This window comes from Thamnophis sirtalis, unplaced genomic scaffold, assembly GCF_051295495.1.
Source record: "Thamnophis sirtalis isolate CommonGarterSnake01/CBP01778 unplaced genomic scaffold, rThaSir2_p1.2 scaffold_3, whole genome shotgun sequence".
NCBI classification, from domain to species: Eukaryota; Metazoa; Chordata; class Lepidosauria; order Squamata; family Natricidae; genus Thamnophis; species Thamnophis sirtalis.
This window is the reverse complement of record NW_028261383.1, coordinates 167988749-168015525: the sequence shown is the minus strand read 5'-3', so window position 1 is coordinate 168015525 and position 26777 is coordinate 167988749. Positions and strand designations below refer to the sequence as shown.

Genomic DNA, 26777 nt, shown 5'->3' with positions numbered 1-26777 from the left:
AGTACCTTCTAAATATTAGAACAGCATCATCCAATTATATAAAATCTTATTATCCACGTTCAATGAGCTCTTTTAAAGTTCCAGAAATAGGTGTTATTCCAATATTTCTAAGAATTTTCCAACATTTCAAATATAAAAGAGAGCAATATTTTACAGAAAACCAGATATAATCCAAAAGACACTTACATCTTTAATAAGGAGAGCATGCAGCATGACGTCTGTTAGGCCATTGTCCTGTAGGGAGGACAGCAGCGAAGGCTCTTGGAATACAAAGACTGTTACCACCTCAGTGGCTGTCAAGAAAAAGCACAGAATGATGCAAGTCATTCACAGTTCAGACTTTCTAGACAGAAAATGAATCTTGGCAGCCAGGCTGTAAGGCATCATCTTAATTTAGCACAGCCCAAGGAGAGAAATCAAGAGGAGTGTAGATTGATGAAACATGCAAGACACAAAATTCTTTATTAAATGTAATCATACCTACCGAGTAAAAAGAGCGAGGGTCCATAATATTCTGCATTGCTGATAATATGTTTCAGAGAGGTAGGCAAAGAGCCATCCATCACTGCAAGAAGAAAGTAACAGGCCAGCCATACAGTTTAGAAATCATACACAGCTTACATACTCAGAATTGTATATACTTCATCCAAAATTCTGCACCAGAAAAGTACAATTTTATGACCTAAAACTTCTTATTGCAAAGCATATTTTTATGTATGTTTTATTCCACCATTAAAAATGAGAATCAATTATATATTTTGCTAGTCATAAAACTTATTAAAAATTTAGCTTTCCAATTATATGGAATATCATTCAGCAAGTTCTTTAGCTTCAAGAATTGATCACTTCTACAGCTTTCCATGATAGAAGCTTCAAAACTGATACTAGAAAACTCAAGAATTCATTTTCTCACAGTGGAGCCAAATATAATCAACGGATGGAAACATTCCCCTCCCCCCCAAGGGAATGGCTTAGTTTTCGTTTTACTTATAGTTATATAAATGAAGACAACTCTAACTGCTATACAAAAGCTAGACACAGCCAATGCAACAATAATTTTAAAAACCAATAATACACAATAAAATAGGTTAAAAAAAAACATTCCCGTCACGAGCGCTAAAGCAGTCATCCGAAAAACCTTCCAGAACAGCCAAGTTTTTAGGAGCGTCCAGTGGTCATAAGAATGAAGGCTTCCTTTGTCTGGCAGTACGGGGGGGCAAGCTGCTCTAGAAAAGGGAGGCATCCACAGAAAACGTGGAGCTGCACTTGAAGACCATCCAGAATAGTGGTGGGATTCAAAAATTTCCGCTAACTGTTCGGTGAGCATGGCTCGGGTGGAGACATGTGACTGAGTGGCCATGGCCAATGTGACAGCACTCACGCCCACTCAATCTCATGCCCCCCACCTAGCCATGCCCACAGGAAAAGGTAGGACATTTTTTAGGATTTACGCCTATCTACCCCCACCCTCCCTTCGCTAGTCGCCATCGTTTCCCCACTTCCTCCCCCACCACCGCCTCTTTGGTTGCTTACCTTTTGCAGCGGCTGGTCCAGTCCGGAAGGCAAGCTGACCTGAGTTTTCGGTGGTCCCCAGCCAGCCGCCGTTGCTGGCTGGCAAAGAAGCCTTCCAGTCGCTGTATCTTTGCATACCGGCTCTCAGAGGTCGGTGGCTGGCCACAGGCTGCTGAAAAGTCCTCCGGTCGGCGAAAAAGCAGCTGCAGTCGCCGCCATCTTGTTCGAACATGCACATCCCATTGTCTTGCAAGTCCGCTTGGACTTGCAAGGCAATGGGATGCGCATGCACAAAGAAGATGATTTTTCGCCGACCAGAAGACTTTTCAGCAGCCTGCAGCCAATCTCTTTGAGAGCCAATATGCAAAGAGGCGGCGCAAGCGAGTGGCAACCAGATGGGTGTGGTGAGCAACCAGCAACACGGGGACCAGTTCGGTGGCGTGGCCAACCAGCCATTGCTACCGGTTTGCTGAACTGGGCAAAATTACTGCCACCGATTCAAGCGAACAGATGCAAACCGGCTGAATACCACCTCTAATCCAGACATTTTAGTTTTGCCAATCAGTGACCTATAGCAGTTTATCTCGCTATTGCTGTGGGAATTACATCGGCTACCAGTTAAGTTTCTGAGTGCAATTCAAGGTATTGATCATCACCTATAAAGCCCTATATAGCTAAGAATGGGTAACTTTGAGACTGCCTGTTCCTTATAGATTCTGCTCACCCAGTTTGACAGCACAGAATTCTGAATATGTCCAACTCTGAAGAAGTAGATTAAGAGGAAGCAAAAGTATGAATGAACATGCCTGTTCTAGATAGTGGGGCAATTGGTGCACCAATCTTAGCTGGAATGCTTTAAGGTCTTCATGACCACAGCCTCCGCCTGCTGTTCCAGATTTTATTAAGGTAAACTAATAGGATTTATATGCAACAGTGACAGAGTATGCTGTCAAAGAACTCAAAGGAGCCCTAGGTATTAGGGAATCTCACCATGACGTATGCCATCTGAGAAAGCTGGGTCTTGGATGGCCTTTTTTAGGAAGTTCAACATAGACTTCAGAAGTGCTGCTCGTTGAGGGATGCACTGGACTCCTGAAATAGGGAGATCAACCAGAAATGAAATCAGTGAATAGCAAATATTCTGAAAACAAAGCAATTTTCTGTAAGAATCATTACACACCACTTCGGGGTGAAATTATGGTGTTTGTGTTGCTGCTGCTGCTGCTGCTGTTGCTGCTGTTGCTGCTACTTGGAGTGGTGGCATTTGAAGCTCGTGTTTCAACCACTACTTCCTGCCGATTCTCTCCAGAGGTGGAAGGCCCAGGGCTACTTTCCATGGCTACATCAGAAACTGAAGATATGAAGTTGACCAGTTTAAACAAAAATCTTATGACACAATCTGACATCAAGAACTATGCATATAAAAAAAAAAAAATCTCGTCAACACCCATTAAAAGGACAATTTGAAATTAAAAGGAGGAGTTTTGAGGAGGCAGGATACCTTGCTCTACCCCAACTGTTGGGGTATCAGTCCATCTAAGATGCCTATATACAACCTTTTCAGACTGCGGATTCCACATGACCTTTCAATACAGTAGCCAGCTCCAAAAATGACAGAGCCAGGATAAAATCTAAACTGATCCTCTTTTAAAATAAATTAAATGTATAATTATTCACCAAGCATGCCATGCTTTCTCACTTTTGCCTCATTTAAATGACAATTTCATAGCAATAGCAATAGCAGTTAGACTTATATACCGCTTCATAGGGCTTTCAGCCCTAAGCGGTTTACAGAGTCAGCATATTGCCCCCAACAACAATCCGGGTCCTCATTTTACCCACCTCGGAAGGATGGAAGGCTGAGTCAACCCTGAGCCGGTGAGATTTGAACCGCCGAACTGCAGAACTGCAGTCAGCTGAAGTAGCCTGCAGTGCTGCATTTAACCACTTTTCATATGGAAAAGAGGTGCGGAATTTATCTTCTACCTTACAATTCAGATGGATTTGTTTCATTTCAGAATGCAATTTTAGAGATGGTGTTATGGAACTATATATTTGTTTCCAATCTTGTTTCATTTTAAAATGTATTTAGTTGAAACCACTAAGCAAAATATACTGAGTTACAATTAAAATAAATAAAACTGTTTCATGGATGCTGTCTGCTAAATTTTCTTTGTTTAGCACAATTTAGATGTGTTGATAAAAGAAATTAGTATCATTAGGAGGTTTTTACCTTCTACGTCTGTCTCCATCTCTTCACCCTCCTGTGTAACAGTGGAAACAGCAGGTCTCTGGATCTTTGGTTTGATTACAAAAGGACATTCCCTCCGACATAGGTCTGCTTCATGCTAGAAAAGAAGTTACAAAAAGACAATAATATGTGAAAGTTGAGAAATTGCTATTCTCTGAAACAGAAACATATGTAATTTTTTGATTATAATGACAGACTTCAAGATCAATTGTATTACAAAGAAGTATTGTGTCACCACTAAAAAAAATGAAAAGTATACTTATTAAAAGGCCAAATCTAATAAAAAAAATCCTACCTCTAGTCGGTAGATGAAGATAGAGAGGCCACTGTGAGACTGGAAGGCTGCCATGTCTAGGTTTGTGATTAAATCCACAACACGGACTGCTCTGGTCACAAAAGTGATCTGGTCCTGTTCATCCCCCAAGAACTTGATCACCTAGGGAAAACAAGGTTTTGAAGAGATACATCTAAAACTGACTGACCCACTCATTTAAACACCAGTTTTCAATATTAATAAACATTCAGTGCTCTAGAAGAAATACCATCTTCCCCCCAAGATAATCAGGCACCAAACAAGTCAAAATAACAAGAGATGCCTAGAAGGTTAAAAGTAAAAGATAAAGAGTGAAGCTGACCAGACAAAGATAAGAGCCATTCGGAGCAGTGAAAAACCTTCACAGCTCCAGTCTTACTATAGCAACAGACAGCTAATCAGCAGTCCTGTTTCAGTGACCAAACCCCATAGGGAAAAGAGGGGCCAGGGGAGCACTTGCAGAGCTACTATGAGAAATATTCTCAGCAACTATTGGGCCAAAATCACTCAACTTTGCTTAAAGTTGAACTTTAGCTAGGGAATGCCTGAGCCTTGTCTGAGCTCAGTTATCTGGGAAGACCATGAACCAGTCAACACTGCGGGAATGACTTGCAACTACTACTTAAGGAATTTATGGCAGCCATGGAGCGGGGGGGGGGGGGGGGGGGGGCAGGGGGTTGCACAGATTCATCTTATGCGCCAGGGTGAGGCTGAAGCCCAGTGATTGTGACTCTCTATGTACTAGAGACAGTCGTTTAGGGCACTGAGAGTTGTTTTTGGGATGCTGGTTTTTACTGTCTTTTTTAAGTTTTTAATCGCTGTTAGTGTGAGCCACCCAGAATCATGGCACATAAAAAAGCAGCCGTATGTCTCTTAAATAAAACAAATGGTTATAATCTTCATTTTAACCGTACGTCTATGGATTTATTATTGCGTTTTATCATACAAGCTTTGATAGTAGAAAGTAAAAGGTATATTATTTGGTCAGTTGATAATACTACCTATTTAATTCTTTAAAAAATAGCTACCGTTTCCCTGAAAATAAGAGCTCCCTGGATAATAAGTCCAATCGGGCTTTTAAGCCCTCCCCCCCAAAAATAAGCCATCCCTGAAAATATTGCAACACAGCAACAGCCATGAGGTGATCACGCTCGCCACCTCCTGCACCTCAAAAATAAGACCTCCACCAAAATAAGGCCAAGTGCTTATTTCAGTGTCAAAAGAAAATAAGACCCTGTCTTATTTTCAGGCAAACACGGTAATATATAAAAATTAATTGTGACAGATAAAATCAGCAAATGCTTTTAAGATGTGGGCTCTTTTTATGTGAGAGAGTATCTGACCTAAGCTAACTGCTCTGCCTCAGAAGCCCAAGACTTTAAACAGCCCAAATTACATAACTTGGAAAAAAATTCCTTTAATTGCTGTTCAAGATTTACAAGTTTTTAAGGAGTGAGGAAGGATATGTGCATATACACAGAGAACACTAATACCCACACATCACATTATTTTATAACAGCATATCAGAAAGAATGTGGTGTAGAATTTTCATTTACTTTCCTAACTGAACTTCAAAAACAGAAAATGTTACCTTCAGTAAGGCTTCCATCATGCCACACGAGACAAGAGCTTCCCCTCCTGCATCATAGCTCGCCAAGTGATATAAGAATGAGAAGAGGGCTGTGGCAAACTGGTGGGGATATGGCTCCATAGAGGGATCTAAAGAAAGGGAGAGGGAACACCATTATATATTCTAAAATTTAGCAAAATATGTTAATTGCTTCTAAAATGCACAGCTACTGACCAATCATGGCCTGTATACAGTTCCGGACTAGTACTGGTAAAAATCCATGGTAGGAAGCTGTTCCAGTGCAGTCAATAATACTGCTGAGTTTTGGAGTCCGTTCCAAGTGCACAATGGAAGTTAATGTCCTCAGTGAGGCAGCTTTAATATCCTGTCAAGGAAACAATGAGACATAGATAGGTATATAGATTGTGATTACCTTATTTTATAACATGAATTTCAAATTTTCCCTACTTGGGAAGGGGGGGACAAGAGAGGGAGAGGGATAGATGGGTCAGTAAGTAGATAGCTAAAACTCTTTAACATGCAGGAAAGAAGAATCAAAACCCAGTATCCATTTTATCAAATTTCAGAACATGATTAAAAAATGCCTCAAGGAGTGAATCATTTGGTTACACTGGAAGAGCAGAATACAATCTTATATTTTTAAAAAAGTCAGTCAACTTCCAGAACTGCTAAGTTGAATTGCAACTGCTGTAAAGGGCTATTAACTAATAAATATTAATGCTACTGGGTTTTGGGACGGTTCTCACGGTACAGAAGATTTTAAAGTGAATCCTTAATCACCTTTTTTATTTGCCTTGCCCTTTTCATTTGCTTTAAATCATCTGTGTATTTGGTTTCTGATGATAAATAATTAAATAAAGCTGGAAACATCTAAGAAAGTCAATAATCACTCAGTCTAGTCCAGTACCAATTGAGCAGCAATTTTTCTTTGCCAAAATTCAGCTGAATAAATAGACTTACCATTAATTGTTTATCTGTAATTTGCAGCACATCCACTAACTCTTCTATCAACCCATTGTATAGTATGCTGTTGGCAGATTCCTGCAAAGCATTTGAGTATACTGTGGAAAGAGAGGTAGGCAGTTAACAATTTTCTGCAGTTAAAGGATGGAGAGAAAAAACAAATCCAACTATTACTTCAACTGAGTGAGTACTTTTTACTTAATAGTAACAGAAACCTTTATTTTTGGTGCTATATATCAGCTGTTTCCTATCAGATAATGCAAGGAAAAAAAGAGGAAACAGTGTGATAAGTTTTTTATATTTTTGTCACACAAATTTAGCCATGAAGGAACACAGCAAATATATGAAGTAGATCTTAACAACCAACATTTAAAAACTCCATTAAAATGGGCACCCTAGTATAACAAAAACGAAGAGCAAGAATTATACACCTTGAAACATGGAAGCTTTGAATTTATTATTCAGATTTTCTCTTCTATGTTATCCTAACAACTTCACAAGACGCCACTGGCAATGTTAGACACCATGTGATGTTTGATTGGCAGGAATTATTTTTTGCAAGTTCAGATGAGTTAGCAAACTCTTTAAATAACTGTTTGGAACTAGCAATAAACTGTAGAGAATTGTAGAAAGCTGAACATAGTTGCAGTAAAACATATTGTATTATTCTACTAATCTTGGGTTGGGATAACATCTTACATTGCTACCTTGCAAAAACAGATTAGTTGCTTTTAGTTCTTAAATTACTATTTCTCTTACATATATCAGTAAGAATATAAGACTGTGAGGCTACAGCAATGCTCATAAGTGTGAGTACTGCTTGTAAATCACTTTTTTTCAGTGCTAATTATAACTTTGAACGTCACTAAATAAATCATTGTAAGTCATAGACTACCGGCATCAAGTGAGAATACTATATACTCTATGAGACTACCTTAAACTACTAAAATACTTACAGTGGAGCTAGAAAGTCTATACACCCCTGTCAAAATGCTAATTTTTGAGTTGTAAAAAAAATCAGATAAACCACTTCAATTTTTCCCCACTTTTTCCGCCCAATTACAATTATAGCAGTACATAATTAGTAGCTCAGACTGGCCACATGGATGATCTCAATATCAAGAAAAGTGAAAACTGCCTGTTAATTAAAAAATTCTGACCATATCTTGAAACTGATCTTGACTTTGGAATACTTCCTTACATAGGGCTTGAATTACAGGTAGTCCTCGACTTATGACTACAATTGAGCTCAAAATTTATATCCCTAAGTGAGTTTTGCTCCATTCTACAACTTTTCCTACCATAGTTAAGTGAATTACTGCTGTTGTTAAGTTAGTAACATGGTTATTAAATGAATCTAGCTACCCATTTGACTTTGTTTGTCAAAAGGTCGCAAAAGGGGATCAAATGGCCCTGCAATACTGCAATCGTCATAACTATGAGTCAGTTGCCAAGCATCCAAATTTTGATCATATGACCATGTAACTTGGGAACTTCTCCCATTCAAGTCCCCAGATCTGTCTGTGCATTTGGGTCAAAGAATGTCTGTTTCAAATTTTGCCAGACATATTGAGGTACTTCTCTGGGTTGGGTTTTTTCCCCCCAATTGCTCTATCAAGGTAAGTTTCTAAAAAGCAGCCTAGAATCTGAATTAAGTTTCTCAATTGAACCATTCCCTAAATGCAGAAAAGGGCTATTTTAAATTTACCTACTGTTCTCTATGCATAAACTCACATCTTCAATCCTGGCATTACTCAGAGTAAAAAAAAAAAATCCACCTGCTAATATCCTCACCTAATATAGAAATGGCATGCAGTCTGGCTTGGACAGCTTGCAACCGCTTTTTATGATTGGAAAAGCCATGGGCCAAGCGAATGTGTGTAAACAGCAGCATCTACAAGAAAATTAAATTGCAATGATTTTATAAGCACCACACATAATCAGATATATCACATACCATCAAGAACTACCACCTGACCCTATATACGTGAATAAAGTATGAAACAAAATGGCATGAAGAAAAATTTCAATTTAGCAAACCTCCATTTACCAGACTTAGAATGCAATGGTCAAAACTGCTTTCATAGATATCTGCCTTCTCCCCAAACAATGGCAAATGTATATTTTATCCAACTTGTGTTCAGATTTGGATGAAACTCACATTGTTTTCAATAATTTATATGCTGATGCCTTTTATGTTATTCCTGCCAATTTACAATATCTGTGTAGTGATAAACAGCAAAAATAAATGCAAATAACAAATCAGTCCAACAGGGACTCCTTCCTCTGAATACTCAAGGATTTACTTTACATCATTGCATTGAGAGGGAATGATCTCTCTCTTTACTGTTTCCTGATATTCCCCAATAACCAATATTGCAGGTACCGAACAAACAAAACCTATTTAATTGTGAGCTCGCTGTTCTTTGTAGAATATATTGACATATAAGAAATCCAAAATATCATTGTCACTCTCAAGACCAAAGATATATAATTTACTTCAACTATCTCGTATAGTTTCAAATATATATATTTTGTCCCGAAGACCTCAATTTGATCTCAGGCAGGATAATTCACGCATTCTCTCCAATGTTGAAAACAGAGGCCAGGATGAGCAACAAGCAATGGAACATTAATGTAAGATTTGCAAGTCATAAAGCGCCCCTTCACACAAAGATAATTCCAATTACAAGGAGGCTCAAGATTCTCCACTTCTCAAGATTCCCTGGTATGTTTAGCTTCTTCTTATTGTCATTCTCATTCTGCAATAAATTCAGATTATCACCTTGGTAAATTATTCAGTGTACCTGTTTATCCTTTGGGATACTGTACATTTTGGTGAGGGATTCCATAATTTCAGAGGGACTTTCTGAAATCTGAATTGAAAAAGCAGCAGCAATTTAGAAGCCATCAGTACAAAAATGAAAATTTAAAAACCTACTTTAATACAGAAAGCTAATTTACCTTATCAAGTTGTTCTATGTGGATATAATGTAGTGTGTTGCTGGTAGTCTGAAAACAAAAGGATGTTGGAAGTCAATTTGTTGGAAGACATGGCAAATTAGCAACTATGGTTTTGAACTTTTTAAGAAATCACCAGAAGAGGTGAGGCTTTGGTTAACAATCAGACTTGGCATTTGTGTGGTATTCAGACATATTTCAATATGGATTAATATGCTGGCCAGCCCTATTTGAGAAAAATGCTACCCCATAAATCCATACCTAGAGAGGAAATTTTCAGGAAAGGGTAATAAGGGATAGGTTTCTTTACAGGTATGCAAAGGGACTGCCTGGGAAATGAAAGATCCATATTTCTGCACTGAAGTACTCCAGTAATTTGGGATAATATCAAAAACTATCAGCTGTTCAGTTTTTATCCATACTTTCACAACTGGCGATACTATGGAAATATACTCGCAGGGCCATTTAGAAAGTGAAAACAGCACAGGAAAGCAAACTCTTCCCAAATAAGAGGAAAAATAAGCAATGTTTCAACACCGCTGAACCCCTACTATTGTTGTTAACCTCAAGACTAAAAATCAACATACCTTCTCATACCTAAACTAACTTCCTCCATCTTAGTATTCACTCAGTGGCAAGAAAAGTTCCCCATTTCTCTTATAGATTGGTTATATCCCTTTTTAATGTGAGTGGATTTGTATAAGTATAATCTTTATTGTCATTGTACTTAAATACAACGAAATTGTTTGCCGAATCTTGCTCCCACCCATTTCCCAGAAAACCTTTCAAGAACAAGTCTGTAGGAGACTCACCCTTTTGTCCACTTTGACTTCGGCCCCTGGCTCTGCATAGAATTCAAAGTGTAGTGTAGTTGCACTGGGAGGGTATTTCTGTGTACAGATCACAGTATGGAATCAGAATACACCAGATGGCAAACACCCTTTCCAAAAATCATATCCATTTCTCTCTGGACTGGGGGAATGCAAGCAAAATCTGCTGGTTCAAAGGACAATGCACCCTGAAACTGAACTGATGGACTTGCCAACAGGTTAATATCACCACCCACTAATTCTCCTTATATTTATGTGCAAGTGGGAGGAGGAAGAGGATTAAGATGTAAGAAGTTAAGATTAGGTATGAAGACATGGTGATGCAAAGGGACCCCTGCCGATATCTCAAACATCATACATAAAGATGTACCAAAAAGAAATAATGACTTTTAGCAGTTCCCAACAATATGAAGAACAATATGCCCAAGATATAGAGCCCTGAATCTCCTATTTTGAAGCCAATTTTTAAAAAGGGGTTCAAAAATGCCATTTAATGTCATGGTAATAAGCCTCTCAGGAAAAAAAAATGTTCCTTGGAGCATCCATTTCTGTCATTCTCAGTGATCACTACAGCAGCAAATTAGAGTGCTCTTTAAAAATGAATTGCTTCCTATTTTGAGACTTAAAATAATCATCTGTTTTGATACAATAGTAGCTGTGCTGAACATGGAAGAAGATGTAACTTCTCTATGGAACAACACGCTAAACATCCTATTGCAGACGACTGATTCTCATCCACAAAAATACCCATTGATTTTGTCTACAACAACATGCTTCACCTCAAAGAACAGCCATTTCAAAACATAACACTATTCTCCTCATTAGAAAAGCAACTCCAGCAATTTCCAAATTCCTAAGATTGCAAAGGTGGGATTTCTACCAATTCAAGGAATTAAAAAGAGCTACAGGGACATGAAGAACACCCAAAAAAAATCTATTCAAGAATATTCAAAGTGCCTAAACTTCCTATATTGTGCACTGCTCACCCTCAAAAAAAGAATATCACATATACCAACAAACGAACTTTCAGTATGTGAAAACTGGGGTCAAAGTCCCTTATTATTATACATTAGCTTATGGAAAAACCCTTATAAATCCCACTTTGTCACTTTTATTTCGTATGTATGTATGTATGTATGTATGTATGTTCCGATGGACTCTGTCCATTAGAAAGACCACCTCTGTTTTCCACAATTGCAAATACTGATGTACATGAAAAAGCAACTATTAATCAAGCCTCCAAATGTAGTGCCAGAATAGTAAGGGGAAGGTCAAAATTCAAGACTTACCAGCATGTGCAAATCTCTACAACATTCTGCAAGGCCAAAGCCATTCTCCTTGCCACCCCAGCTCTATAGGACAAAAGGATGAAATAATTAAAAATGAGCTAATTCAACAAGAACACTGTAATTCTAGAAGTAAAGCTCAAATGCATATACCAATATATTAAATGGTTAAGTAAAAGTATTTTGGTCCGCTTGTTTGCTGCTGCATATAAAAAGAAAGTCATGATTGTTCGTTTTCATTTAAACCTCATGTTTCGTTTATATTGCCCTTTTGTCAAAAGTAAATGACAAGTTCTGGATAATGCTCAGAAAGCTTACACTAATTAATCCTGGCTCCCAAAGCAAGACACTACCAGAATCTGGAAAGATACCTTTCCACATGGTCAAACATAAAAGAATATGGACTACTACTGAATGCAGAACTGTCAGAGAGACTATGCAAAATTTATTTCACATGCAAAGAATTTCGGGGAGACCATTTTAGACAAACCACGTTTTTAGTCAGTAATGTTAATCTTTCTCTTTTAAAAAAACAGGAACATGAAAGCTCTGTATACAAACTACAATCAAAGGTATCTTGTGTTCATTTGCCCTCAGAGGTACTAGAAGTCTGGTGAATCACTGGGTATATGGTTCATTCATCATAGTAAGGCATAGTGTGATTTTGCTTTTTGTTTAGTGTGACATATGACCTCACTTATTATGGGCAGTTCAGCATCCTCTTTACTTTTAAAAAAAGTTTCTTCAGTATTTTGGGGTATTTTTGCCTTTTGTGAATCCACTTTGTGCATTTGGTAATATTTGTTCCATGTACTGACCATTATCTTAACTCAAATGTGAAACAAGCACAATTGTTCAGTAGTCTGAGCATTTCTTAGAGCTGCCCATTCTGCTACTGGAATATAAATCGATACTGCCTAGTCTCTCTGCCATTACTGTGTTTTCCCTATTTTCTCATAATTGTAATTAACTGTATCGAAGGTATTTTTTCAAGGGCAACCAGACTTTGTTTTTCCTTGAAGACATTTTGCTTCTCATTCAAGAAGCTTCCTCAGTTCTGATGACTGAGAATGTCCTGAGACATTCAACTGTATCACTTTGTAAGATTTTACACAATATAAAATTTTACACAGATTTTTCATCTAGTTGTTAGCAATATATTTCTAGAACTGATTTAACTTGTTTCCAAAATGTCAGGCATTTTATTCAGTGATCAAACTTCAGTATGTATCACTGCAGTGGTGGGATTTAAATTTTTTTGCTACCAATTCTGTGGGCATGGCATGGCTTGGTGGGCATGGCGGGGGAAGGATACTGTAAAATCTCCATTCCCTCCCCACTCCAGGGGAAAGTGACAGCAAAATCCCCATTCCTTCCGGATCAACTGGGACTCGGGAGGCAGAGAATAAATGTGGGCGGGGACAGTCAGTGGTGGTATTTACCGGTTCTTCCGAACTACTCAAAATTTCTACTATCAGTTCTCCAGAATTGGTCACAACCTGCTGAATACCACCTCTGTTTCACTGACCTTGGAATTCCATCACCTCCCCCCTCCACACACACATCTCTGGTGAATCTTTACCTTGCCTTTTACCATGATCATTTCTATACAAAACTATCTTGCTTCCTGCAAATTTTCTTTAATAAATGAGAAAATAAATATCCTTTATATTTGACTATCATCTTAACTTTCTGTACATTGTTTATATAGATATAACTTCCTGCCTCTTCTTGCTCTCGGAAATTCAGTGTTTAGTTTAGCTGATTTTCCTTGTTTTTTGCTTTCTTTCTTTCTTCAGCTATTTTTAGTGTATCAGCTAAACATTATTTGGAATTCTTTTATTGACTTGGATTTTTAATGATGTTAATGAGTCTTAAACTTCTGATTGTATCAAATCTGATCCATTAAACCTATTTTTCCCATATAATCATAATGATATGGCTCACATTATACCCTGTCAATGTCCCAATTTTAGTCTTTCCTTTAAATTGTAATTTTGTAAGGAGTTTGTGAGTTCAGTTGGTGCCAGGACTTCGTTTTGCTGACCAAAGAAACCTGCTGTATCATTGCTTACAAAGCATATTGTTAATTTATTTTGGTGTTATCTATCCTGTGTAGAGTTGTTTAAGTTGTTGGTGGAAGATAACTGCTTTCTTGGCAGAACTGCTTTCTGTTTTATTCTGATCACAGAAACCAATTTCCCACATTTTCCAGATGCTATTTTACTTCTAACTTTTTACATTTAATATGACTTTTTATGTTGCATTGATATATTGTGAATCTTATCAGTATACAGAATAACGGAATGAACATTCAATTCCTCTGATTCTGTGGTTGGAATACAGACTTGGATAACTGTAATACTGATCAGCTTGCATAGGATTTAACTTGAGTTCATCCAGTCATTTTGGCAGTTGCATTCAAACATTGATTCTGACTTTGGTTAGCAATGATGGCTACTCCATCTGGTAAGCTTTTCTTATCTGCAGATCGGACACTCTCTTGACATGCAGTGCCCTCATCTAGTCCATTTCAGTCCACGGAGTATCAATGTTCAAATCTTGACACTTTCTCTCTGACATTAAGTAACCTTGATTTATGACCCTGATATTTTGCATATTAATGATGTGCCTATTTTTTCACATTAAAATGTTCTTTTGCCCCTGCCCATAACAAGAGCTAAACATCTTTTTAGCTTTATTGTTGCCACATCACAAGCACCAGTGCTATATGTATCTGCCCTCTGATCTTCCCCAGAAGGTCACTAGATACCTGGTGGTGAAACTTAACATGAAGATGGAGTGGCAGATTCTTTGTTGAGCTCTTTATGAAGTTTTGTTTAGGCAAAGAGCTAATTTTATTCAATAAACACATTTTCTGCAAAGGAAAGTTCTAAATCTAAATACAGGAGATCTTCCGACCGGGGGATCATTTTCCAATATTATGCTGACAAAGTTTTGATTGTGAATGTCTTACTTTTCTTGGCAGAATGCTGGATTGGGTTGCCATTCCCTACTCTAGCAAATTATATTTACTCTGGTCTATGATCTGTCTGTCATGGGTTAATTCTTTATTGCCTCATTTGCCCAAGTGTGAAAGAATCCACATTATAGCTATAGCACCAAAAAGGTAAAATGTGTCAGATGACACAAATGAAATAAATCCCTACAATATCCTTCCTTCTGATTCAGAAGATTTTCCTCAATAACGGACACTTCCAACCCTTAAAATAGTAATGTTATTGGTATTTAATATACTGAGCCATAATTAAAGTTTCAAAAGTTATCATTAGGTAAATTAGGTACCAGACCATGCTTGTTCTCCTTTTGTAGCCGCTTACCTCTGCCAAATGCTGCAGCCGAGACAGAAGAGGCATCCTCTTGTCAGAGCCGAGACGTGTGATGTAATTGGAGCGTTTGCTAAACACATATAGTAAGTTTAGCACAGCAAGAACCACTTGCATATCAGAGGATGCCAACAGCGTTGTTAGGTGCTAGATGAAGCCAGGACAAAATAATAAAAATATTGAGAAATTGCAATCAATAACAGAAACTTTATTTTTCCCATTTAAGTGTGACATTGTCTCCTGTCCTTCCTTTGTTTGTGATATGATTGCAGCATTGTCATTAAGAGAAATTCCTAATTAAAATTGTTTTTATTATGAAGAGAGTATACGGCTTTAAGTTACTACTCCCATTTAGTTACAACTGGCTGAATAAGGGCTGTATGCAGACTTTCTGAATGAAAAATTAGCATTACATGAAGTACATTGGCCATGGTAAAGAATCACATAAACACAAGCTATTTAATTTCTACACTCTTCAATCAGCTTTTATTCCTCAAGAGAACAGTATCAAGAATTCTGCTCCAAACAAAAGTGCCTTATTAAAGCCACAACCTGTTAAGACTTCACATTTGAATTTTATCTGTATCCTATTTATTCAAATCTATTCTGTTTCAATAGCAGTATGTCACCTCAATAGAGCTGTATAGATGACGAGAAAAGCTGTATTCTATGAGCAGGGCAGTGAAGTTCAGCACTGACAGCAGCAGGGCCTTCAGCTGTTCTCTCTCTGGCCGATCACACACTAGCATCCATGACATGTTCTCCACAGTCTGTCCAGCATCAGCCAGGATGCCATCAAATCTGTCGAGAAGGTCCACCCAGTGGTAAAGCTCACACTGAAAGAAGACAAAAGCACTCAGAAGACAGACGATACACACTGTAATAGAATACAGGTACTTACCACAGGTCTCTGGGTAAAAATTGTTGGTTATCCCATCCACAAAACTACAGGTAGACCTCACCTTAACATCGACTCCTTGAGATACCAAAGTTATGATAGTGTTGAATGAGGGGAACTTACACATCCTTGTAATTGTGGCTTTCATAGCATCCCTCCATAATGTGATCCCCATCTGTGACTTTCGCTTCTACCTTCCAACAAGCAAAGTCAATGGGGAAACTGGGAGCACATTGGAAATGGCAATCTTGTGACCGCAGGTTGCTGCAAAGGATTTGCTTAACAATGGTAACCGGAACTGCTGGAACTGTTGTCATATGTCACATGACATCACACCTTATCACCATGTAGCCATTGATTTCCCAGTTCTAATTATCATTGGCAAGCAAGGACTACCAGTAACCCACACTAGATATGGGAACCAAAAAATGACAACCCCAACTGGGATTGCATTGCTAAACAATGTGATTGTTAAGTGAGTTGCATCTGGTTTTAGAACCTTTTTATTGTAGATGATACGCAAATCTTGCTTTTCCCATTACCTTTGCTTATTAGAAGCCCGTGAGAAGATTGCAACCCCAGGACACTGTAGGTGTCATAAATACATCTCAGTTGCCAAGCACTGAAACTTTGCGCACATGATCCTAGGGACACTGTGATGGTCAAAAGTGTAAGTCACTTTTTTCAGTACCGTTGTAACTTTGAATGAGCGCTGAACAAATAGTCATAAATCAAGGACTACTTGTATGAATTTCTTAAGAATAAAATAGCAGAAACCCCAGGTGGTAACATTTATTTCTTGGACCACAGATGAAATAACATAAGTTGTGTCACAAACTTACTTGTTATGATAAATATGAACACATGTAAATAAGAATTTTTTTTAAATCTTCAAAATAATAACACTATAATATTTACATATATAATATATGCATTTGCCATCACCACATACCTTCCCAATATTCCATGTTTTGATCTGTTGGAGTTCCAGCAACAGCTGTTCATCATTGCAAATCTTGAGTTTGTCTATCAAGGCTCTGCAGTCTGCAGGCTAAAGACAGGATAAAATTCATTGTATAACATTGCTCCTTCATTGTTTGAATGTCCTTTTCCCCTTCACCTTTTGGGCATGCAATGAACAGTTTCACATAAGCCACTGAGCCTGAACACTGTTATGAGGTGTCAGTGTATATTAATACGTCCATGGTGAATTTGTTATTCTTTGGTTTTTATTATCAGTATTTTAGGATTATTTTTTAATGTTGTCAGCCATCCAACAATTAGAGCTGCTTGCAAGTGGATGGCCATATAAAAATTTGATGTAAATTAGTGGCCTTCTGTTGCATGCTTAGTTATTGATTGGAAGTTTAGCTTTTGCTCACTTGTAGTGCAATAGCTGCAATCTCTATAGGATTATCATTTGGTATAGCTGGGGAGGGGGCAAGGGGAACCAAAATCGGGAAATGAAAAAGAATTCCAGGCTTGTTTCATACTGTTTGCTGACTGATAGGAAGATGTTCAGGAGAAGAAATGAGCTTATGCAATACTAATACTTGGCCCTCTTAAATTGAATTACCAACTGCAAATTGGTAATCCACCAATGAGGATGCATGCATTTAAAGTCATAAAGGAAGGGGGGGGGAAACTTGGCACCTGGGCAGTACCTTTCTCTAGGAAAAGCTTGAAAACATTATTAAGCATTGCAGATTATGTGAACATTGCCTTAACACTGACAACTAGAGAGCATGTTTACAGATGGGGAAACAAACCAAATCATACATTTTAACTCTTGCTCCTATTCTTAACCTGGATTATTCTCCATGATGTCTAAGAAGTCAAATATGCAGCATTTACTGGTTCCCCCTAAATGACCCCAGAAAAAAATATTCACAAGGGTTCCCAAAACATACTAAATATCAGTTCCTATAATGAATGGTTCAGTGTTACTGCTAACTGAGCCATTGCAGAGGAAGGAAGGCCTGTGTGACATTTCAGAGGAATTTTTGCTTCAAAGAACCTTCAGAAGAAACATTTCCTCAAACCTATTTTGCAAACTAAGATTTCCTTACTCCTCTCAACATTTTCACCATTATAGCTACAGTGCATTATGGGAGAATCCTACCACCCATGTGGAAGATGGGTAGACCAAATCCCCTTGGCAAGTACTAGGGGTTCTCTCAGTTGAAAACTCATGTGTGAGATTCCAGGGACCATTGCAGGAGGTTGTGAATCCAAGTCACTTGAAAGGATTTCCAAGACAGCTACACTAGAAGGTATAGGTTTTTTTTTAGGTCTTCTAACTATGAATTCAACAAACGCTGTAGGGAATTCTACTACTAACCACCCTGGAAGCACTTCAGTCCAGAGGTGGAGCCTTTTCCTATTACATTGGACCAAAAGTTATAGTTATTGTTTATTAAACTTGTATGCCGCCCTATTCCCAGAGGGACTCAGAATTCATGGCTCTTGAAATTACTTCAGCAAGATAGATGCAGTATACATCAAAAGTCAAGCAGGCTTATCTTAAAATCAGTTTATTTATTTCTAACACACTGAAACAAGTGAAAAAAATGTTTTCTAAAGAATTTGTAATAAAGAAGTTATTAGCTGTAAGCAGCATACAGTCACCCCTTAATGAGATGGGCATTTAATAAATGAAGAAATTACTAGTCAAACTTCTCCCTTTAATCTCATTCTAGTATGCCATGTACATATTACAAGCCGTGCAATTTCTATAAGGAGTTCAAAATGATAAAAAAGGTACTTACAGCCTCAGTGGGCGTTTTTTTCAGCTTAGTTCGGTCTACTTTCATTTTTATTAGTTTTTCCACTTTCTGATCCTGCTTGATGAAGCAAAGAGAGTTGACTATCAGTGACAATATTTCAAATAGTTTAAAAGCAGTAGGCATATAACAGAACAAAAATGATTTGGAAAAAGAAATCTACAGAGATCAACGTTTCGTGAACTGACAATACCCAGAAATGTGTATTTCAATGACATAGTATGTTGTGCATTCTGGGAGCCAAAGTTGCCAAGAATGGAAAATGCTGGTATATGGAGGCACTCATAGATGAGTTCAAGGGGCAAAACAAGCTGCCAAGGATTCACATTTGTTGTAATATCTGTGTCTAGATTTCAAGATTTTTTTTAAAAAACTGTAACCTCAAATGCTACAAACTAAAATGGCAGCCCTCTAAAGTCATAGTTACTTCCCAGAATGCCTGAGTTCTAGAGACACTCCTAAAAAAAATACTAGGTGATTCCAGCTTAGTTCCTGTTTTTGCTGATTGATTAGCAATCCAAGAAGGATGAATATAAAAAGTTAAACAGATAGTAAGCATTCTAGGGAGAAAGAGATGTGATAATGCACACCCTGAAAGTTTAAATGACAGTTTTGTGGGTACCTGCAAATGCATGTATTTCTCCTCACATTTATGATCTATGAGCTTTTGTTTTGATGTGATGTGCATTTGTCTCAATGTTTTGCCAGATACTTGGGGTGTGAACTATGCTCGATTTTCATTAGCTTATTTGGGCGTGGTGCACAGGTATTTTATCTGGCGTTTTTCCCCCTTTTCTTTTTTCATACGGATGTGTGGTATGTCTGAAACTTTTAGCTTGTATATTTCTGTAACATGGCTAATTTACTTTCCTGAAGTTGGCATTGAAGAGGAAAAAATCTGAAAAATGGACATTTTGTTGCAAAGTATAGATCCCATGTAGCCATGATGTGCATACATATCACACTCCGTAGAAAAACACAGTTAAAATTTCAAGTGGGTTCATGGACTCCCCAAAGTCAGCATTGTACTACTTGCTCTGCTGCTTTCCTTATTGTACTAAGATACATCCTAGAGTGCTAAAATTCGATTTTAGTAGCATCTTGTGCAACTATTGTAACAAATTTTATTAAATGCTTTTAACTTATGCCTTTTAATATCATTTGTCAGAGAGAAAAGATGCTACCAGACTCCTTCAGGTTTGTGGTTAAAATACATTAACACAGATGTCTTCCTACAATGCTACAACCTGCAGGCAAGTTTCTAACCAGGTTCTGGATACTCACTGAGTTCCAGGTTCATAGCACTTATCTTTCCCTCCCCTCCCCCCAAATCTAAACTGGACAATCAGTTTTCCATTCTACAATAACATTTTCTACTTTAAAATAAACAAAAGTCTGACCTTACTTATTTAAAAAAAAATTTTGATAAGGGGATAGTGCTAAAAGGCACAATTAGGAAGAAGTAAACACACCAAGCTGTAAAAAGGGCATATTTGAATATATTAAACATCTAAATCTAAACATATGAAAGGTTAAGTCCAAACCACTCAGTATTTTCAGTTTGATTCTACAGGCATTTCCCCTCTTGAGTCATAATATTAGGTCTAACTGGGGGGAAAATATGCTGGGACATCTATTACTGCTAACAACTGTTATCATTATTTGGTAATCTATACAATAGCAAACCAGATGAAATTAGGAAGAATGTTCCTGAAAGATGAAAATATTTTTTAAAACGTTTGATAAATTCAGTTACAATATACCAGGGACAGGCAATCTGAGACTTCTAAGCTCTATCACCACATACCCAATGACATCAAACTTCCAACCCTGATAGTGGAGGAAGGTAGATCAACCTTGAGGTTGCCTGGAAACAAGATAAGTAACTCTACCCTGCTCATCCTACTATCTTGTTTTCATGTTTTGACTCTTTTCTCATCTACTCAACTGAATAAACCTTGAAATAATTTATTTTCAAGCAAGAGGAAATCTAGGAGTTGCCCTCTAATCCAGATGTTTTCAACTAGATGGTAGAAAGAGGGTTTCAGTGTCTTTTAGCATTTGCAGGTCTGTATACTTCCATTTCCTCTGCAATACCCAATCTGTTTTCTACCATATGCATATATATGTATACAGATTTAGAAAGAAACAGAACTCCAGAGGAGTAAGCAAAAAACAAAAACAAAAACCCCACTGCATTATGAGCAAAATAAAACCATATTTCTCACCCTATCCATTCCACAACTGTGGTCCTTGAATAGAGAGTGCCTCCTAAATGTATTTTCCCTGGACTAAACAAGGAATTCTGCTGTTAAAGAGAGCTTGTCTCTCAATTGTCCTCAGTGTCTTGCTGAGGTTTGGCTGTTAGTTTATTCAATAAATCCAGGCAATGACCGGGTTTATTCAACACACATACATGCTCTAGTTTGGTTTCATTTACTCTGTCCAACAAATGACTTTTTCTCCCTCTCCTACATACATTCCTTACCATTGGGTGTTCTTAGGTCAGCCATATTTTATTTCTAACTATAGAAATCACATTAGAAAGGCCTAATTTGTTTGCAAACTGAAACAATATAAAAAGAAGAACTCATTCATTTGTAACATAAATACAAAGGAAATATACAATCTAAACAAAATTCAAATCATTCCTAAAATGCCAATAAAAATGTAAAATGTCAATAAAGAAAATCCAGCATCTTCTGGATTCAAAATTATAGACAATTATAGACAATCAAACCCCTGCATTTTCCTAACCTCAAATGCATTGCCTTCTAAAATATATATTTCAGCCTTAACTAGCTTTATGTCATGCGCTGTGGGAGAATCCAAGCATGGGTTAACTTTGTCCATTTGCCCAGAGACTGAGTTAGAAAAAAGCCTTGACCACGCCTCCTTTGCTTGACTGAACTCGGCTGTTTTGGTCCAAGAGATGGAAATATGCCAGTAAATTCTGTTGAGATGGAAAACTATGAAGGTAAGTCATGTTCTGATCCTGGACTGGACCGAAGAGACTGGCATCGGATGTTACCTGTGATGCGCTCTGGTTGCCTGAACAGACACCCCTTGCACAGAGCGGGAGATTTCCACCAGAGAAGTGAGCAGAAACCATTGCAGGGTCTGGGCTTGGAGTCATGCCAAGGGAATGATGTCTATGCAGGATATTATTTTTCCCAGGAGCTAGGAAAGGACTGCCAAGGGTACTGGCTTCTGATTGAAGTTGTCACACCAGAGACCGGATGCTGGAGCACTGCTCCTGGAACAGGTAGACCTCACAGACCTCAGTGCTTATCTCTGCTCCCACGTGGAGTAAACTGGTGGATGGTTGCTGATGACTCTTTTGCAGGTTCACAGAAAAGCTGTGCTGTTGAAGGACCTGCATTGTGGTGAAAAGATTTCGACTTGCCTGAATGGAGGACGATGACTGGATCAAGATGTCGTCGAAGTAACACTGTATCCTGATCAGCAAGGATCTTAGGTAAGCCGCGACGGCCGCCAGCAGCTTCATGAAAGTCCTGGGGATCGATGACAGATGGCAGATCCCTGTACTGGTAGTGGCGCCCTGCGAAGTGGAATCTCAGGAACCTTCTGTGTGACGGATGGATGGTTACATGATAAGTCTCCTTGATGTCCACGGACATCAGCAGATCTCCATGACAGATGCAGCCCAGGATGGATGGCATGGACTGCATCTTGAAGCACTTGTACACCAAGTGGATGTTGAGCTTTTTAAAGTCTAGAATAGCTCTCCACCCCCCACCTTTTCAGGACCAGAAAAAGGATCAAATAAAATCCCCATCCCTCTTGCCCCAATGGAACCAGCTCAATAGCAAGAATGTCCAACAGATGTTGGATCTAGGTGTCCATGAGGCCCCTTTTGACCTGGCATCTGGGGACAGGACATCTGATGAAATGTCTCAGGGGGATGGTATGGAGCTCTAGAATAAATCCCAGCCTTACTGTCTGCAACACCCAGGCATCCGTGGTGATCACCTCCAATTGTTGGCGAAGTGCTTCAAGCACCCGTCAATGGGCCCAATCTGGTTGGGAGTCACTTATACCTATGAAAGGGCCAGTTGCCAGACCCTCGAAATGGCTGCCTGGTCTGAGGTTGCTGTTGTTGTTGTCTACCTCTATCCCTGAACCCTGATCTGTCCTGAGATTGATCTGGTCCTTGGGAATAGGATCAATGGTACTGGGGTGCATTGAAACCCAGGTCCACTGCCCGAAAGGACTGTTGCTGAAAATAAGACCTCCCGGGATAATAAGCCCAATCAAGCTTTTGAGGGTATGTGCTAAAATAAGCCCTCCCCGAAAATAAGCCCTCCCCGAAAATATTGCAACTGAGTAGCAGCCATGAGGTGACCATGCTTACCATCTCTGCAGTTCAAAAATAATAAGACCTCCCCGAAATAAGGCCAAGCGCTTATTTCAGGGGTTAAAAGAAAATAAGACCCTGTCTTATTTTCGGGGAAACACGGTAATGTGTCTCTGAAGGCACCACCCTTAAAGGGCGCAAAGGCCAATTGCTATTTGGAATGCATGTTTGCCAGCCAGTAGCGAAGCCAAAGGAGACATAGTAACATCACATTAGATGCCATGGTCCTAGACGCAAACTTGGTTGCATTAAGGGTTGTGTCAGAGGAGAATTCTGCGGCTGCTACTAACTTGTCACTAGCCTCTGCCTTCAGCCCTTCCGATATATTGAAAGGTACAATGGCAGGAGAAGCTAGGGATGCTACTGGAGGATCTACCATCAGAATCTGCAGGAGCCCCTCAAAATCCAGACCAGAGCTGTAAAGTTTCTGATCATTATTGCTAGGGGGAGGAATGGAACCCGGCTGGGTCCACTGTCTCTGGACAACGTCCAGGAACAGCTTAGGGGATGGTATAACTTCCTGTTCTGGGACATGCTTGGAAAAGAGACGCTCCATCAGATCCAATCCCAATGAAGCCTCAGCTGGGGTAGCAGTGCCCACCATGTTGGTCGTGGTTTTGGTCTGCTATAAAAGGGACTTAAACAAGGTCCTGGCCATGGCCAGTGGCACAGAAGATTGATTCCTTCGCTGCAATTCTGAATCAACCCCTTGGGAAATAGCTGCAAAAAGCACGAATCTCTCAGGGAAGATCCAAAGATTGAACCTCCTCATGGTGGAGCCCTGCTGCTACAGGATTGAAAGTGGCCTCTGGTACCGAATGCCTGGAACCCTGGACCTAGACCTAAACCTACTGCTGATAGACAAGATGGGGGAGTGGGCCCCAATCCCACTTCCTCTGCTGAAAGGCCCTGAACAAGGATGATGTCAGGTGACCAGGACTGGGTCGCCTCTAGAGGAGGAGAACCGGGCTGAGAATGAAGAGAAAGAATCTCCAATGGCAATGGTGGTGAGGATCTGTTGGCCTCTGCTCTCCTGGTAGCCTTGGAGAATTGTTTTTTCAAGGACCTCTGTCTCCTCTTAGCATCTTTCTCAGCTGCTGCAGATGTGGATGGAACGACAGAAACACTGGTCCTAGCTCTGCTGGCCGTACCTCTCGTGGTGGGCCTGCACACCCTGGAACTAGATGACTCGCTGGGTGGCTGCAGCCTGGGGGAGAGATCTGCCCCAGTGCTGCTGTCCGAGATGGAACAATCTGCCATGCTGGATCTAGCTCAGCTTTTGGGTGGGAATAAACCCCTCCGAGAAAGTTTGAAAGAAAGGGGCAAGAGGACAGGTCTATGAGATGATTAAGACCTTGCACTCACTGCAATGGCGCCACTAGGCAAGGCGCAAATGGCAGGCGCTGCCAGGCAAAGTTGCAAGTCCATGAAAAATGTCTCCAAAGATCAAAAGCCACAGTACAGTCAGGACTGAACAGATGATCGCACGACCGGAGCAAGAAACAACAGCCCAGTAACGAGGTTCTGGCTATGCAAACTCCCTGCAATAGAGCAAGCTCCGAAATGGCATGAGAGTGGCGTACCAGCTCTCACGCCAAAATTAACTGTTGCGACTTTCAATCTCCAAAATGGCATGAGAGAAGCATACCGGCTTTCCTGGCGCCTCAAAAACAGCCGCTACAAGGTTAAATTGCCCCAAAACAGTGTGAGTGTGGCGAACCGGCTCTCCAGCGCCGAAGGGGGAAAAACAGTTATGGGAGGCTAGCCCGTGGGATCAGGCAGTATCTCCAGGCTGCTGAAATCCTCTCTTAAAAAGGCTCTAAGCCAGAAAAAATGCCCCTTTAATCTACCTAGGTGGTGGTGGTTCTAGCTGGCGGGCCAGAGAAAACCAGCACACTCACCTGCAGCCGAGTAAAAGATTAGGAGTTGTGAAGCCACATGCAAAACTCAATAAAATCATAAAAAATGGAAAATCCAAGCTATGAGAAAACCTATTATTTAAACTGACATGAAGAAAAATTATTTACATCTCTCTAGGCTGGGGTGAATTAAAACAACTTAGCTCAATCAAGCAAAGGAAGTGTGGTCAAGGCTTTTTTCTAACTCAGTCTCTGGGCAAAAGGACAAAGTTAACCCATGCTTGGATTCTCCAAGCAGTGCACAGGAAAAAGGTATGTTTCCATTGTTACTACCATATCTTCAACTTGAAAAACCACTACTGCTGATTAAGGTGTCATACTTCTGTTAATTAACCCAATTGTGGGGACAATAAACACAATTAATTCCCCAGACTTTCTGAAAGTCTGATTTTCTCAATCATGATTTTTCAGTGTAGGACAAAGCTAAGCACTCTCTCTGGTGGTTAGGAAGAAAAACTACGTAGAGCTACTTACAGGCTAGAGCAGATATAGAGATTCAGAGGCTGTAGAAGCAGGGAGGTTCCAGTAGAGATAGAAATCGCAGAAGTTTAAAATATGACTCGTTATTTGGCTGGACTGAGATGAACTGGAGAAGGGGCACAGAGGCGTGTCTTCAGCTTCATCCCAGTCTCGTGGCCAAATGGGTGTGTCAATACCATCCACTGGAGCCTCCTGTTCCTCGCTCCGGAAAATCACAATATGTACCATATCCAATGTTACATGAAGATGCAACAGGTATTATCAAGACCTGTTTACACTTCTATTATGCTCCACCTTTTATTCTTTCTAGTCTTTGCCTCCTGCTGCTTATAACTGCTTTTAAAGCCTTGTCAGCCAATTCCAACTCATGAAAACAGTTACCTCATGTTTTAGGCACTTGGACTGTGTTTATTGTTCTGACTGCTTTTGACCATTTAAAGTTTTCCTTCATTTGAGAGTAGCCATTTGTCCTCACTTTCAGAAATCAATTCTATCAAAATGCAGTGCGTCACCAACACCAACCAATTTTGTTGCATTTAAGTACAATGACAATAAAGATTATACTTATACCAAACAGTGAAATAATTCTCAAAAACCCATTTTTCTCCTTGCAGCACATCTCACATGGTAAGTAATAACTCTACATTCCCATCTTGTAGATTTTCTCAACCCTACCACTTCTACTTCAACAACTAACCCCAGCTAAAGTGAAACATAAATGTCATCATCTTTGGAAAGATATGTGCGCCATCATAATTAAAGATCCATAGAAGAAGCAGATGTAAGAGACAAATCCAAATCTTAATGCTCACCACAAAATAATGTTCACCTAAACAATAGGCTATACATTCATTCCATTTACTGCAAGGACTATAACACAGTAACATTACACAGTGCAATTCTTTAGTAAGGAACATTTTTTCCTTTTCTCTAGCCCATTTGGCATCTATTGACCAAATCATTTCCTATATCATTGTGTATTGTGGCGCAGTGGTTAAATGCAGCACTGCAGGCTACTACTAGATCAGCAGGTCAGCGGTTCAAATCTCACCGGCTCAGGGTTGACTCAGCCTTCCATCCTTCCGAGGTGGGTAAAATGAGGACCCAGATTGTTGGGGGCAATATGCTGACTCTCTGTAAACCGCTTAGAGAGGCCTGAAAGGCCTATGAAGCAGTATATAAGTCTACTGCTATTGTATTTACTAGGGATTAATTCTCATTTAACAGAATACAAATGTATTCTGAATTGTATGTAGGATGAATGG

The 26777-nt window shown here is 39.3% G+C and overlaps 1 protein-coding gene across 14 annotated transcripts in view; it reads right to left on the bottom strand.

Moving 5' to 3' along the window:
* Positions 1-26777, bottom strand: part of HUWE1 (HECT, UBA and WWE domain containing E3 ubiquitin protein ligase 1) — a 109465-nt gene that overhangs the window by 66167 nt on the left and 16521 nt on the right. For 12 of the 14 annotated variants that reach the window (XM_087710819.1, XM_087710821.1, XM_087710822.1 and 9 more), the window contains exons 3-20: positions 18721-18792; positions 16905-17003; positions 15684-15890; positions 15049-15201; positions 11711-11773; positions 10404-10481; positions 9595-9642; positions 9438-9506; positions 8425-8524; positions 6628-6728; positions 5881-6031; positions 5668-5795; positions 4059-4199; positions 3746-3860; positions 2693-2863; positions 2503-2604; positions 485-565; positions 187-293 (exon numbers count right to left, since the gene is read on the bottom strand). In XM_087710819.1, the coding sequence (XP_087566945.1) occupies positions 187-293; positions 485-565; positions 2503-2604; positions 2693-2863; positions 3746-3860; positions 4059-4199; positions 5668-5795; positions 5881-6031; positions 6628-6728; positions 8425-8524; positions 9438-9506; positions 9595-9642; positions 10404-10481; positions 11711-11773; positions 15049-15201; positions 15684-15890; positions 16905-17003; positions 18721-18765 (1959 nt within the window). In that variant the 5' untranslated portion in view covers positions 18766-18792. Of the gene's footprint in view, positions 1-186; positions 294-484; positions 566-2502; positions 2605-2692; positions 2864-3745; positions 3861-4058; positions 4200-5667; positions 5796-5880; positions 6032-6627; positions 6729-8424; positions 8525-9437; positions 9507-9594; positions 9643-10403; positions 10482-11710; positions 11774-15048; positions 15202-15683; positions 15891-16904; positions 17004-18720; positions 18796-26777 lie in introns of all 14 variants that reach the window. The other 2 variants (XM_087710818.1, XM_087710826.1) reach the window with 2 other exon arrangements.